Genomic DNA, 15,575 nt, shown 5'->3' with positions numbered 1-15,575 from the left:
GTCCTCTTCCTGGTGGGGTCTCTGAAAACCAAGTACTTTGCAGCCACTGGGGCTGTATTGACAAGACAAAGCCTTGGTTGGGGTGAAAGCTGGTCTTCACCTTTGAGGCAAATGTCTGGAGGTACTAAATGCAAGGCTTTATTCAGCAGAGACAGGCCATGTGAGCTTCAAATCTTTTACTGAGAGCTGCTCAGGCTATTTATACTGCATGGCAAGATTACTCTGGAGTAAGCAGTTTAAGAGAGAAAGAGAGGGTCACCCCAGCTATGCTTTGAAATAGATCTATGCCTTGTAGAATAGCAAAGTGGCACACTTTAGAATATCTGCTTTTGCTAATTATTCATCCTCCTTTCTTATGCTGTCAGTCTGAGGATGTTGATCTGCTTTTGGTAAGTGAGAATGATCCTTGTTTTAGTAATGCAAAGACAGTTTGTTTGCCAGCCCTCACTGAGCTAGTAGGAAAGCTTCTTTACCATGAAAAGTTTTATCAGAATTTTTTTTTTAATGCCATGTTACTTTCTGTCAGATCCTATAATTCAAGAGTTGGGAGTGATTCTGAATCCTCTTCCTGTTTAGAAAGAATATTGCTGTTCTAGGGATTTCATCTTCCAATTTCCCCAACTTTCATATATTCACACTGAATGCTCTGTACATTTAAGTATCCCAAGCTGAATTTTTGCATGTTAATATCCAACACCAAGAAAATATAAGAAACATCTTATCCTTAAAAAAAAACCCCACAAAAAATAGTTTAAATATCCTTCAAGTAACTTTTGCCATTGATGAAAATGAAGTGGTCACAGCACCATCTGCTGTTGGAAAGTGAACATGCAGGTTTACGCTTTCATATACAGTGGCTTGCTTATTTGCAACATACAACACTCTGAAAGAGATCTGTGTGTTTAAGCGTGCTACTGTACACATGCCACTTGCTGGGCCAGGAACTGTGGGTGTGACTTGGGTGAGCATCCATGTACATGTGCAGTCTATCTGCACTGCACTGCTTTCAATCAAGTGTGCATTCAGTGCTCTTCTATATTGTGACAAAGCTATCATATATAGCTACCTGTTTAAAGCATGGATGACATGGGATGAAATACCATCATTTTAATAATATTTTGCAACCAGATTTTTAAAAAACCTAAACAATGCAAGTTACATATAATTAGTTATCATCATAGCCTGTTGGCTTACTAGTGTGTCGGGGTGGGGTGGGGGCGAATCTTATATGTTACTAGTTTGGTTACCTAGGAGATTCTGATGTAATGGGTTACTATGGAGACAAGTGGTCTCTTGAAAGATTGTAAATCATAAGGATTGGCAGAGTTCATAAAAGCCAAACGATAAATGATTAATTTTGTGAAATCTTGTGTACAGTTGTATATCGTATGAACAAATCTGACACCTAAATATAGCTCATTTTGACTGTTTTGCACCCTGCCATTAATATGTTTATTTTACTTACTTTAAAAGAATCAGAGGATAAATAACTCTCAGTCTGCTCAGTCATTGGCTACCCCAGTGGTTTCCGTGGCAACTCCTACTTTGCCAGGGCAAGGGATGGGAGGATACCCATCAGCCATTTCAACAACATATGGTACCGGTAAGTTTCCACATAAGATGCAAGCAATGTAGATGGGGGGGGGGGGGAGAGAGAAAAGCCAGATATTGACAATACTACTCAGTACTACTGAAATGTCTTCTTGTGCACTACTTCTTTGAGTGCCATTCTGGCAGAAAATGCAAGAATAAATAAATTGTCTTCTGAATCATAGGAATAGAGATGTATTTTTTATTGTGCATCTTAATAAGGAATTACGTTAAGTGAGCAACTTGGATTTTCAGCATTTGCTCTACAGCTTTCGTAGAAGCTTAAAACTGGTGTTCATCACCAGGCATCAGGTACAGCTTACCCAGTTCTTGAGGTTGTCAAGTATTCAGTACTATTTCTGATGTGCTCCGCTGTGTGTCTGTCCAATTCATGCCGTACCTCTTTTGTACTCCCACCCTGCATCCATTTGTGCAGCAGAAAGGTGTGGTCGAAAAGTGGTAGCAGCACATCTCACCTTCTAAATTGGACCCATCTGTTTGCACAGTCTGTCAGGGCCAGGCTGGGCTGTGGTTAGATGTGTCCAAATCTTCACCTGGAAGGGACACTCTTCAGCGCAGGATCTCCAAGCGCTGGACCCTTAAGTACAGAAGCGTGTTACTGATCTGGCCAAGCTGAAGGCCGGGCTCCTAGAATTCACCCCAGTCTTCAGACTGCAAGAGTTGACATTGTGCAGCCTTGTTCCCTTCTGCACCTGAAGGCTTGCACATACAAAGTTCACAGGAGGTCCCTTGATGAGATCCCAGCCTCAGAGGTTGCTGGCCTGTGAGCTTGGATGCCAACGTTATTCTCACTTTGTAGTTCCCAGTCATCCTCAATAAGCCCTGTTCACTTCAGGCCATACTCAGTAAGATGACTCTGGAGTGAATGGATTGTTGGCTCCTGTTTCAACATACATTTGTGTTTGATGGTAACAAATGTATGCACAAAATTAAAAAATCGACTGTCCTCCAGGAATACTGAGAATCTGATTGAGTCGGCATTTGTTACCCAAGATAACAACCCGAATTTAAGCTTTTGCTGGGGCAGTGGATACAGCTTGATACCACAGGAGTAGTGAAGGCACAATGGCTTATCAACTGAAAGAGCAAATGCTTAGGTCTGTAAGTGTATATCAGGTTTTCCCATGACTTTTAAATAATGGCATGTTTTCTGTTCTTGCACCTAGAATACTCACTCAGCAGTGCAGATTTGTCATCGCTCTCTGGCTTTAACACTGCCAGCGCTCTCCACCTGGGCTCAGTAACCGGCTGGCAACAACAACACCTACATAACATGCCACCATCTGCCCTCAGTCAGCTGGGGTAAGTCACTACATCAGCAAGTGCTGTGCGCTCCTGAATATTGCATCGTGGTGGTCCGAGTGAAACAAGAATGGCTGTTCCCCCAGGGCAAACCCCTGTCTCTTGAGTTGATATATAGCAGCACAGTCCCATCCGGGGTGAATTAACAACAAGGGGTCACCCAGCTCAGTACCAAGAGGCATCAGAGAACAGGATCCATATTCTCCTATGCAAATGCTGACTCTGGAGGGTGTAGCATGCAGAGGAGATGGAGGCCACAGCCTTGTCAGAGAGGCAGAATAGGCTTTGTCCTTGTCAGAAGTGGCTCACAGACAGAGCCGGGATGCTAGCTTCCCAGCAGGTGAGTCACTGTTGCCTCCTGGAAGGGAGAGAGGTGATGCTGCAGGGAGGTTGGTGTGGCCAATCCAATAAATAGAATAAATCGACACCCACCTCTCTGCCATCTTTCTCCTTCTCCCCATCCTGGCAGACAATAGTTCCAAGTCACTTCTGGTCTTTAAATGAAGCCTGGGAGTCCTGGCACCATCCGCTTTGCATATTCCTGCTTCTGTGAATAAAAGTTGTTCTGTTGCTTGCAAGCTACTGAGAACGCCCCTTTCCTTTGAAAAGCCAAGTTTAACATGTAATAATAAACTGGCCAGCCCGCAACATATCAGTGATGGATACATCATGCAGATATGCAGGATGTCTGTCATTTGATCACACTGAACTCCTGGGGTGTGTGCAGTTCAATGTGTCCAGACTCCCTGCCCACTTCTGGCTGAGTTTGCTTGCCCCATAGTCTCTTCGAGCTAAACTGCCGTGGTGTGGAAGTGTTGGCTCCACCTGAGATTGGGCTGCTTTGTTAAGGAGGGATTTTTTTCCCCTCCCCTCCCTCTCTTCCCTTGGCTCAGAGCAGCAATAACAACCCATGTCCAGAAGTGGCCTGTCATTGCGCCACTATAGCGATGGACAGGAATCCTTTATGCAGGAGGCATGTTGTTAATACTCAGATGCTTTTCAGGTCAAGCAGTTTCTATCATTTTCTGTTTGCAGAGGCTAAGGATCTAGAGTTGGAGAACAGGGGGGGGGGGGGACATTGCATGCAGAAGGTTCCAGGTTCAGTCCCCAGCCTCCCCAGTTAAAAAGGGATTAAGTTGCAGATAATAAAGATCTGTGCTTAAGATTCTGTGGAGCCACTGCTAGGCAGGGTAGACAGCCCTGGGAAAAATGCGCAAAGAATCGCAGAATTGTATCTAGTTCAGTCTCCTGCAGTGAAGGAATCTTTCAACCAACATGGGGCTTGAACCCATGAACCTGAGATTAAGAGTTATGCCTGCACTCTGGTATAAGTCAGTTTCCAAATTGTTAATCTGCCCCTGATTTCAACTGTGCTTAAAAGTCATATTTTAAATATCCAAAACCTGAATGCAGGTAAGGCAGTTCAAATGCAACCTTACACCCCCACTCCAGCCCCTCTCCAGTCTATTAACACAAAGGTTGTTTCACTAATTAGAATTCTAATATATCTCTCCTCTACTTTTTTTAACTAAAGCTTTAGCACCACTCAAACTTTTTAACACTTTGCTCTACCAGTTTGCTGTGTATCTTTGCCTGATGTGTTGCCGAGTGACCTCACGTTGACCCTTATGTTTATCTGGCCATCCTCGCACAAGCACATTTCACTTATTTGGAATTCCATTCTAGGAACTCAACCTAAATGCCTGCAAGCAAAGCTCAGTTTTCTTTCCCAGTTAAAGGGCATCCGTTCCTGCCCTCTAGTGGCTATTGCAGGAGAGCTCTTTCTTGAAAGGAATGAAGCCTGTTGCAAACCTTTGAAACTTTCAACAAACTACTAAATTTTCACATCTGTAATAGAACAAAAAATGCAGAATACAAAATGAAAAAGAGCAAAAAAGCTGAAGTGCTGACTTTTCTTATGATCTGAACTTCTACATACCATGAATGGGACAGGCTTGATGTAAGAATTGAAAAAGCCTGTGCCAAGTAGCAGTAATATCAATGAACAAATTGCTTTCAGTAGCTCACCATAAGATGTAGCAACAAGCCTGTCTGTTTGAGGAAGCAAGGTAATAATTAAATGCTTAACCATCTGCAAGCCTTCAAAGGAATGCCATGCGCTATCCTCAATTTCCAATGAAGTCATAAAATAACTGCCCTAATTTTACCTGGAAAAATTGTTCTTTATTCATCATTCTAACTTTGACAGAAACCAGCACTTTAGGGGCAACCTTTAACCACACTTTCAGTGACCCCACAAGACACCCCTGAATTGAAAGAGCTTTTTTTTTCTAGCCAGAAGAAAGGTTAGTGAAACTGAATATTAAGCTTTTGGGCTTGGTATAATCTCCAAGCTGGTATATAAGATGATTTAAACATATTAGAAACAGTCAATTACTAAGAAAAATAATTTGGAAATCAACAGAAACCAAATCCACTGAATAATATTAGGTACTCATGGAGCAGAGATTATTCAATAGATTTCAGAATGCATTAATTCCTTTGTTCTAAAAATAAGCGGTGCTTTTCATAAATGCAGTATAATGCACCCTCGTATAAATTTGGGGAGAAAGAGGGGCAACCAACAAGCCTGTCCATACTAAGTAGAGTAACAACAGAAATATTATGGGGGGAAAGTGAATTACACTGGAAAAAAAGAGTTTCTTGAAACAATACAAATTTGTAGTTGCAAATGTAACCTTTATTAAACCTACCCTATCCAGCATGACATTCTAATCAGATGGGGATAAGAAACAGTAGACACTGGAATAAAAAAGAGTTACTTGAGTCTGTGAGTAAATAAGAAATTCTGAAAATAACAGGTGCATCCTGCACTTTTCTCTATTACACCAATGTGGATTGTAAGTGGATCATTCTGGTGTTTTAAAACTTTTACAGATTTGAAAATGTTTTATATAAAGCTATTTTACAGCATCAAGAAATGTCTTTAAATTTTCAGTGGCTCATTTGACCAATTTTCTTTCCCTAATGGCACAGTACTTTAACTACATTGTGGCCCAGTCCTGTGCATGTTTACTCAGAAGCAAGCCCCACCGAGCTTGTGGGGGAAACTTATTGGGCAAACTCACAAGAGAGTGTACGTGGGGTTGCATCCTGAGTTTATTGGCTTCAGGAGCCCCAAACAATGCCTATCAGAGGAAATGCTGCACTTCCGTTTGCTCCTCACACAATCGCAACTGTAGGGCCAACACACTTGTCCTTTCTGTTTGGGAAGATAACGGCACCAATTTTGACAAAAATCTGCTGAATGCTGGGCAGATGAAAGCAATTACCCATGCAGCGTTCAGTTCTCTCTTTGTTGCCTAACAATAGCCATTCATTATTAAACATTGTGACAATTAGTGAGAAAAGCACCGCCACATCATTCCAAGTACAAATGTGTTCACATGAGATAAAGCATTATTTTTGCGTTTTTGCAGAAATTTTGATAGATATTGGCTACAATCCTCCAGTTCTTGGCTCGGGAGGGTGTCCCACTAAGATTGCCAGAGCCGGGTGCAAATATTCATGCGCAAGTGGAGTCTCCCCTGCAGATAACTTTTCACTTCACTTCAAAGGAGCAACCAAATCTATGCTCAGAAAGGTTGACACAGGGCCACCATGTGCAAAGCACATCAAGCCCACATCAAATTTAAGTAGGAGCAAGCTGAAAGTTCAGTTTGATGCATGGTTCCGGAGCGTGATTTCACTCGTAATTGGCCGGCGTAAATGGTCGGTGTCTCCAGAGCTGTTCAGATCAACACTTACAACAACCACTGAACCTTTAAGGGGCAGAATTGTATAGCACCCACTAACTGTGCTCTAGCCAACTGCATTCAGGGTTACTGGGAAAGGGGAGGGGCATGTGTGATTAAGTGGGGAGGGGCATAGTCAACATTGTTGGAGTTGTGGCTTAAAGATGTAGTCCTGCTCCCCCATCTCACAGGTTCCTTGAACATGTTGGAGGGCATCTGAACAGTCTTCGCCTTTAGATGCAATAAACTCCGTAGTGCAGGCATTAAATCTCATTTTAATTTAGACATTTCACACAGCTATCGTATCAGACTGTTTCCTACCGTCAACATTTAATTTATACTTCCCATTGAACTCATGCACCTACTCCGGGAGATATTCAAAGAGCAAACAGCTCTCGGGGTGGCCCTGCACATTCTGCAACTGCCAACCTGAACGAGTCTCTTTAATTGAAACGAGTGCTTTTGAATTCTTATCTTTCATTTACTCTCACGACACTTCTATAAGGTTTGTCAGGTTTGAGGTTTTATTCAGAAGTAGAGCAGTGGGTGTGACAGAATAGTGCCATTGCTGACACCAGTATCGGCATACGTTTCTCCACACACACACACACACACACACACACACACAGCCCCATCCCATAGCAAAGTCTCATCAAATTGGTTTTGTCATACTGGTTTTCAGTGCACTTCAAGCTGAAATCAGGACAGCCTGATCCCTCCTCTGAAGAGGCAGGCAAAGAGTAATTCCACAAATGTAATTACTGTTGTGGAGCATGTTGGCAGTTGCCCGTGACACCACTGGAACACAGTAGTTTTACAGCTTTTTTGTGGGGGAAGGGTGCGTGTGTGTACGTGCGTTCATCAGTTCACACACACACACATTTTTTATAGTAGCTATATGGATATAGGCATAGAGATGTAGATGTTATTTTCCTAGGCACCATTTTTCACTGAGCACACAGACCCTCTTTCCACCACTTATAGTCTACATCTGCTGTATTTTTAATTTTGTTTAAAAATAGCAAACCTTTCCCTCCATAGCCCACCCCATCCCCTTTCCATTTGTATGGTTATTGAGCTTCTGAAGCAGGACTTGGGGATAGGGCTGTCATCATAGAAAGGGGGAAATTACTTTTAAAATGTTGGAAGAACCCAAGATAATAACCCAGTTTAAAAGTAATGCTAAAACATCGTTTATGAACAAGGCCTGGGCTTGCATGCTTCTGCCTCACCTCTACGCCAAGTTCTGATTACTTTAAACTGTGATTTATTGAAATACAACAAGCTGGAGGAGGAGAGGCGGGAAAGAGCCCATGAGTCCAAGGCTCACCGGTGCTCATTCATGTAAACATTAAACCATAGTTTAGCATTACATCTGAACCACCAGAGAATTTTCCGAGAACTTTCTTGAGCAAGGATTTAAATCTCCCCCTCCCACATCCAGGTTAATCTTTTGAGTGCACTAGAGAGTACAGAGTGTGGATCCCTCTCGCTGTTCCTGGAAAGTGTGGTCCGAGTTTTGACCTTTCTTAATTTGCCGCATCCTGGCTCGAACCTCTTCCCAAAACGGCCACAGTGATTTGCAGTTCCGACAGGCAACGAGGCGTTCATGAGGTCAAACCGCCCGGCAGGGCAGAGCCGCAACACTAGCTTCCTGGCAGCAGCCCTGCTGCCACTTCCTGAGAAGGGCTTGAGGGAGGCTAGAGCTGTGCGGGCGCACCAGTGACACCAGTCCCACATTCCCACAAGCGAGCCCACACAGCCTTGACCTCCCCACCGCTGCCAGGCAGTAGGGTTATGGCTCCACCCCTGCAATGGGGCCACTTCTGCCTCTGTAAATAATATCACCCCTTGCCCTCCTCACTTCCTGGCATGCCCCAGTCTCGGCCTCGAGTCTTTGAGCTGTTGTTTTGTGTTACGTGTGCATTTCCGGGGGGCTCTGCCTCCTCAGTCTGTAACTGGGTTTCCTTTCCTCCTACAGAGCTTGCACTAGCACTCATTTATCTCAGAATGCAAATCTCTCCCTGCCTTCTACTCAAAGCCTCAACATCAAGTCAGAACCTGTTTCTCCTCCTAGAGACCGTACCACCACACCTTCGAGATACCCACAGCACACGCGTCACGAGGCGGGAAGATCCCCTGTTGACAGCTTGAGCAGTTGCAGTAGTTCGTATGACGGAAGCGATAGAGAGGATCACCGGAACGAATTCCACTCTCCCATTGGACTCACCAGACCTTCGCCGGACGAAAGGGAAAGCCCCTCTGTCAAACGCATGAGGCTGTCTGAAGGATGGGCAACATGATAACATTATTAGCTATTAGGGGTTTTTTTTTTCCTTGCAGTGTGTGTGTGCGTGTGTGTGTGCTATACCTTAATGGGGAAGAGGGCGGGCGGGAGGGGGTCAATATGCATTATATGTGCTGTGCGTGTGGGGGCGGGGGGGAAAAGTCAGGTACTCTGTTTTGTAAAAGTACTTTTAAATTGCCTCAGTGATACCATATTAAAGATAAACAGCAATGCTGAGATAAGCTTCGCACTTGAGTTGTACAACAGAACACTTGTACAAAATAGGTTTTAAGGTTAACTTCTTTTCACTGTTGTGCTCCTTTGCAAAATGTATGTTACAATAGATAGTGTCATGTTGCAGGTTCAACGTTATTTACATGTAAATAGGTGGAAAAAGAGGAAAAAAAGGAAACTTTTTTTGCCCAACGGTGGCAGATCTTTACTGAGAGAGAAAGCAGCTGTTATGCAACATATAGAAAATGTACAGACGTTTTGGGAGACCCAGAAATTGGGTGACCAAGTAAAAAAAGAAAAAGGATGGTCACCTAATATATCTGAAATGCACACAAATATGTTGGCGTATTATTGGAGTATGGCATTTAAAAGAGGACCATACTTGTAAAAAAAAAAAAATTAGTTTGAGGGCTAACCTATTTAATTTTTAAAATTCTGGGTCTGCATCACTTATTAAATAAAAATATAAAAATATGTAAATTACATTTTCCTTATTTTCATATTAAAAAGTAAGACAGAGTTCGCAAAGCATTGTGGCTTTTTGTAGTCTACTAAGCCAAAATGTGTTTTTTCCCCTTCATAGCTTCGCCAATATTTTAAACATCCCTGAAAGAAACAAAAGGGGACTTTTTGTTTTTGTATAGAAAGCACTACCCTAAGCCATGAAGAACTCCATGCTTTGCTAACCAAGATAACTGTTTTCTCTTTGCAGAAGTTTTGTTTTTGAAATGTGTATTTCTAATTATATAAAATATTAAGAATCTTTTAAAAAAAAATCTGTGAAATTAACATGCTTGTGTATAGCTTTCTAATATATATAATAATTATGGTAATAGCAGAAGTTTTTTGTTATCTTAATAGTGGGGGAATTATATTTGTGCAGTTGCACATTTAAGTAACTATTTTTTTCTCCTTTTGGTTTTTCTTTTAATCTGCATACATTTTACAGAATCAGTCAGCTGTTGAAGGCTAATCTGCAAAAGATTAGATTTCCCCCCCTTCCTATAGCAGCCCATATAATTCTAATCCATCTGCCATCAGTTTTCTGATCCATTGTATATACTGATCAGCTCCATCCTACTGATCTACACATTTGAGGCCCTCTTCTTACTTTATTTATGTCTTGCGTAACTTGTGGCTTTCTGCAAATATTGATCACAACATGATCTGGCTCAGCTTGGCCTTCATTCCATAAATTCATCAAAATTGGCATCAGATTTGCTCTGATTTGCAACCTGGAGGAAAAAAAGAAAGGAAGTTTAGGGTAGCATCCTTCAAAACATAGACATCCATGGTGGGAGGAGGCAAAGGAGGCAGTTCCCCACCCCTGAAGAACCATAATATCCTGATCCTCAGCTTTTTGGGGTATTTTTAAAAGATTAAGTTTTTAGGACCTGAGATAGGAGGCAAAATGAACAGGCACTGTTCTCTTTTTTTGTGAGAAACTAGCCTGCTCCACATTTCGTATGCTTTTCCATTGCCACCGCCACCCTGGAAAAATTCCTTCAGACTCCCATGCTTCAAAGTGAAGTGGAAGTAAATATAAAAATCCAGTACGGAGTTACCTAAAAGGGGAGCTGCTATCCCAAGCGTAACTGTCTTTTAAACCCAAGGAAGGTTACGTTACCTCAGAAATGTGATTTGGCATGCAAGTGTGGAATATCTCTTCCAGCTTAGACAAAAATAATGGAGGACAGGAACAGCAGCACACCAGTTCTAAAGCTCATTGCAAAGATGAGTTGATGGAGCCCGAGGCCTGATTTATATATGCATTTACATCACTTGCAGCACAGTCTTCAGTGGAGATTACTCCCAGGTAAACGGGTATAGGATGACAGTCTTGGTCATGCATCATTATGGTAACTCAAAGCAGAATGGGTGATCCATCTGCAGTGAAAAGTATTGCATTTGAGTTGGGATCTTTACTTAGTCTCGTGTTGCAATCAGAAAGTGATGAGCGTGCAGGTCTGACCCAGCAACTCTTAGTGAGTAACAGGAGTGGACCGTTCCGCTCAAAAGCAGTCATGTTTTGCACTACCTTTGTCGTGAGCAGACAAGATGTCCTTAAGTCCCAGTCAATTGCTGCATCAGTTTCAGGCATCCCACAGTTTCATGACCATGCAAAAAGAATAGCCAAGTTGTGCTATTTCCAAACCTTCATTCCACAATCACCCCAGTATGGAGAAAAGCAACTGTGGTTATCAAGCAGAAACATGTCCCACAGGGGGAAAGTGAAGGACCTCTTCTCCACCCGCCATTTCTGTTCTGATGGCTGCCTCTTGAGGCTTCTTTTCTTTAAAGAAAAAAAATTATAATGTTAGGAGGAACTTACACCTGCATGTAGCATTGAGTTTGTCCCTTATGAAATGACATGTTTTGTTAAGCAGAAATAGCACTGCGTGAAAGAGAGCGTCATTCATTCCGAATGCATCTTTTCCTTCTCGTGTGGAACTTCAGTGGCAAGTGATTGGTAGTTAATTCATTTTCTTTCTTTTAAAATAATAATAATCCTGAGACTGAGGCTTGTTAGGAATCCAGTCCCTCTATTCCCAGATGTGTGTGTGATGGTGGTGAGGCTCTATGTAGCTTCTTGGTAGGATAAGAAAGGCACTCTGCAAACAGGTCAAAACACCCTTTGTCTTCATCACAACTTGCCGTATTTGAGGCTTGACATGGGGCATTCCAAACAAGTCCTGCATATCAGCCTTGCTGAGCTCTGCAAGTGATGCAGCACATATTCTCAGCTGGGAAGGAGGAATACGAGTTAGAAAGCCAAGTACTGTAAACTTCTTGTACTTCAGTGACGTAAGTCAGCTGGTGCTGCTGCTGTTCCTAAATTATCCCTACCTCCCACATAGATATATTGCCAGTATAAAGAAGAGTGGAGAGAATAGAGGACCTCCTATCCTTTATTACCTGTTAATAAACACTCTTGCTGTGCACTGCTCATTAGTCAGCAATACTTTTTCAGTGTCACAAGCGAGAATTGCACTATGACATGTATGCAAAACACCCATCTTACATTGGACCAATGCTGATGTAGATTCATAGGTTTAGTAGACAGAGGTGAACTGTATAAGCTTGGTTTACGCCACCCATCGCAAATAGTAACATGCTTTTGTTCACTCGTAACAACCCCCAATAATAAGCATGAACAACATAGGTGAAACTTCCCATTTTTTTCTCATATCATGAATGTTACTCTAGACCTATTTGCAGGTATACATTTGCACCTGTGTCTCTGGCTACTACCACAGCTTGTAGCATTGCCATTTGGGGTGATGAGCTGGTTCAACAATTGCTTGGTCCCATCCTAAGTATTTATTGGCTGGCACAGAAAATCTTAGGAGCATGCTGAGACCACATATTCCGAGCACAGAAAAACAGCTGATCATGCATCATTCCTACAGGTGATTTACAAAAGATACGCAGACATTCAAAGAAAGTGAAAATGGGGCAAATAATTGATTTTTTTCGAGACATCTGCCAAATTATATCCCTCACCTTGACATATACCAATAGTCACATTCTCCATTTGGGAACTTTCAACTTAGATGTGTCTTAAATATGCAAATATGTCACAATTTGTACCTTGTTGTTGAAACAAAATGAGAGGGAGAGAGAAACAATATTTGGTTTTTCAGTATTGTTGGAAGTAATTTGTCAATGGGGCTGATGGGGTCAGTCTTCTGAGTTTGAAGAATAGCCATATGAATAGTTTACCGTACAGCTGCCTCAGCTACACAACAAGGGGGGGGGGGGAGATAATACTTGAGCTTCTGAAGAGAAGTGGGTGTGTAATGTTAACTTACCGCATTGTACCTGTGTGCAAGTAGGTAACAGTGTAAACAAGCTCATGCAACTAAGCTAGGCAATCTCTTGCAGTTAAAACCTTGGTTTTTATACAGCCACAGAACTGAATTGTGTGGAAATAGACGTGTTTTCGCTCCTCTTTCCTCTACTGAGCTAAAGTGAAGTATAGGGGCAAGAAGTGAGGGTTAATTCATAATTGTAAATGGAGTTAATTAATAAAGAAGCACAACTTTTAATTGTGATGTCGCTTTCTAGAAACTTTAACTGTCTATCTTTAACTGTTCCTTTTATCTGTACCTTAACCATCTATTGCATTTGCAAAGCTACTTTTTGGGCTTATTGTGTGATTCCTTTATATTTAAGCAGTTTGGGGCAGCGCCCCAAGAATGGATTAAGATTTACTTCAACCCAGGCAGTACAAAGGTATAGGCAACGTGAGATCCCTTAAGAGGAATCTCCTCCCTTTCTTGCTCATCCTTATTTGGGAAAGCCTTGTCGATGACGTTATTAAACCTAATCGCTGGTGACAATGATATGATATACACAATCTGCACAAATTTGTATATTGTATGCATTGATGCCTTTCCCAGTGAAGTCTTTTTAATCATTTAAATGTTTTTTCAAAGTTGTTTTTTGTAACCAAATGGTTTCTATTTTCCCCGGAAGCGGAATTTAAAATTTTTTAATGATTAATATAAAGATATCTGCTGTTTCTCAGAGCTTTTTTCAGGCAAAGCTAAAAGCAAGAATAAAACAACTGCTGCGCTGTTTGCAAGAATGTCAAGAACCCCTTTTTATTGTTTGCATTTGTCTTAGGCCCATCTTCCCTAGTAGACACAACATATGTGGTTTTTGTTTCCTTTCTCTTCTCCTTCCCCCAGAAGGCAAATGCTTTGTCTTTGTTTCCCAAAAAGCCACTTGAAACCTCAATAAAGGCTGTTGCCTAAACACAGCATACTTCATCTGCTCCCGTTTTATGCCATCTGCAGTGACGTCCTCACTTCTGTGGCCTCCATTTCCTGGCATTACAGGTCCCGTGAAGGAGTGGTGGGACATTGGGGTCGGTTGAGAATGCTTCACTGTTAGCTAATAACAGGCTTTTGTGAATATACTTTAACCAAAGATGTGGAGCAATCCAAGTGTTGAGTTCCATACATCCTGTATCATGTTCCGTGCTGGATTATGAGCATAACCAGGTCATTTGGCTTCACCATCCCATCCCTGTTCATCCCTCAGACTGACCCATGCCTCAGTGTCATTCAAAGAGGTCAACCCCATGACAGATGAAACCCCCAGCATCGATGCTCTCTGTGGAGCCACTGACATCAGCTCACATTGCACCACAAAGCATTTGACTTGGATTGCTTCAGATGATTTGCTTCTATTTTCTTTTCCTGGGGATTTGTTTTGATTAAATCAGCGATAATTAAGAAATCATCCTGTAAATGGGGGCATACGAGCATTTTGCAAGAAATATTAAACTTAAGAGGCTCACAGCGGCATAAGCTGGACTTTGTCGCCACTAGATAACAAGACATTATAACCAAGTTAAAAATCACATCTGTGAATCTCAAGGGACTTAATTCAGCTGTCTGTAGTGAACAATAAATAAATAAAATGGGAAAATTTCAAATGTTTCTCCTGCTGGAAATAAGGTATAATTTGTATTTTGCAGCCGAATCAGTAAAGTTACTGGCTTTCTTAGTGATACAGTGTCTCTGGTGCATTTTTTAAAGTAATCATAATAATATAATTATAATAATTAAATAATGCTCTGCTACTCAGTTAGACATTAATGTAAGCTCAAGACCTGGAGTCCCTGCCTAAAGCTTCCAGAAGTTTTCAACCTTTTCGAGTTGACGGTTCCCTTGACCAACAACATTATTTCTGCAGCTCCCCTGTAGGGAAGCTTGTTCCGAGTCTCAGAAGCTCAGTTATGTTGCCCCTTGCCTGCCAAGCTGTCAGCCCCTCACCCCCCTTTTTGACACCCTCCCTTGTGGAGGGTTTCATCAGCCTCCTCTCCTCTCCCCTCTCCTCCAAGGCCACCTCAGCTCCCAACAACCAGCACCCCCTGGCCGGCCCCAGAGGCATGATTCGCCTGGAGAACTTGTAGCCAGGGCCACTGCAACAAACAGCTGTGCAAGCCTCTGGAAGCGGAGACTTGAGAGGGCATCAGAGGAGGGAGGGGAGGAATGGAGGCCAAAGCGGCCTGCGGTGCACCTGACCACCATTCAGAACCACTGGCTGCACCCACAACAGAAGAAAAGGGATGAATGGACCATTAAGGACAAATGGTGCCCTGGAGATCATAAAACTGGAGGGGAGGAATTGGCAGCCTTTGGGTCATCTGTGGCTCTTAACTGAAGTTCATAAATCCATCTGCATGGAATTAGTTCACTTCAGGTTTTCTGCAAGTGCTTGTTCAGACCTGTTTTAGTGGAGAGCAGGAAAGCGGGGCAAAGCCAAAACAAGTGGAGGGAGGGGAAGCACAGGAAGTGAGAGAGAACACTCTGCAGTGTTGCAATTTCCATCCACATTTGACTAGTTCAGCCTCCCATGAGTTGACTTTTCTC

At 42.4% G+C, this 15,575-nt stretch overlaps 1 protein-coding gene across 15 annotated transcripts in view; it reads left to right on the top strand.

Moving 5' to 3' along the window:
• Positions 1-14,710, top strand: part of MEF2C (myocyte enhancer factor 2C) — a 174,509-nt gene extending 159,799 nt beyond the window's left edge. For 10 of the 15 annotated variants that reach the window (XM_080972853.1, XM_080972861.1, XM_080972854.1 and 7 more), the window contains 4 exons: positions 366-389; positions 1,474-1,603; positions 2,778-2,913; positions 8,650-14,710. In XM_080972853.1, the coding sequence (XP_080828979.1) occupies positions 366-389; positions 1,474-1,603; positions 2,778-2,913; positions 8,650-8,971 (612 nt within the window). In that variant the 3' untranslated portion in view covers positions 8,972-14,710. The remainder of the gene's footprint in view (positions 1-365; positions 390-1,473; positions 1,604-2,777; positions 2,914-8,649) is intronic. The other 5 variants (XM_080972852.1, XM_080972851.1, XM_080972849.1 and 2 more) reach the window with 3 other exon arrangements.
• The last annotated feature ends 865 nt before the right edge of the window (positions 14,711-15,575 follow it).

Source organism: Podarcis pityusensis (assembly GCF_964106645.2).
Source record: "Podarcis pityusensis genome assembly, chromosome: 11".
NCBI classification, from domain to species: Eukaryota; Metazoa; Chordata; class Lepidosauria; order Squamata; family Lacertidae; genus Podarcis; species Podarcis pityusensis.
This window is presented reverse-complemented; position numbering and strand designations above follow the sequence as displayed.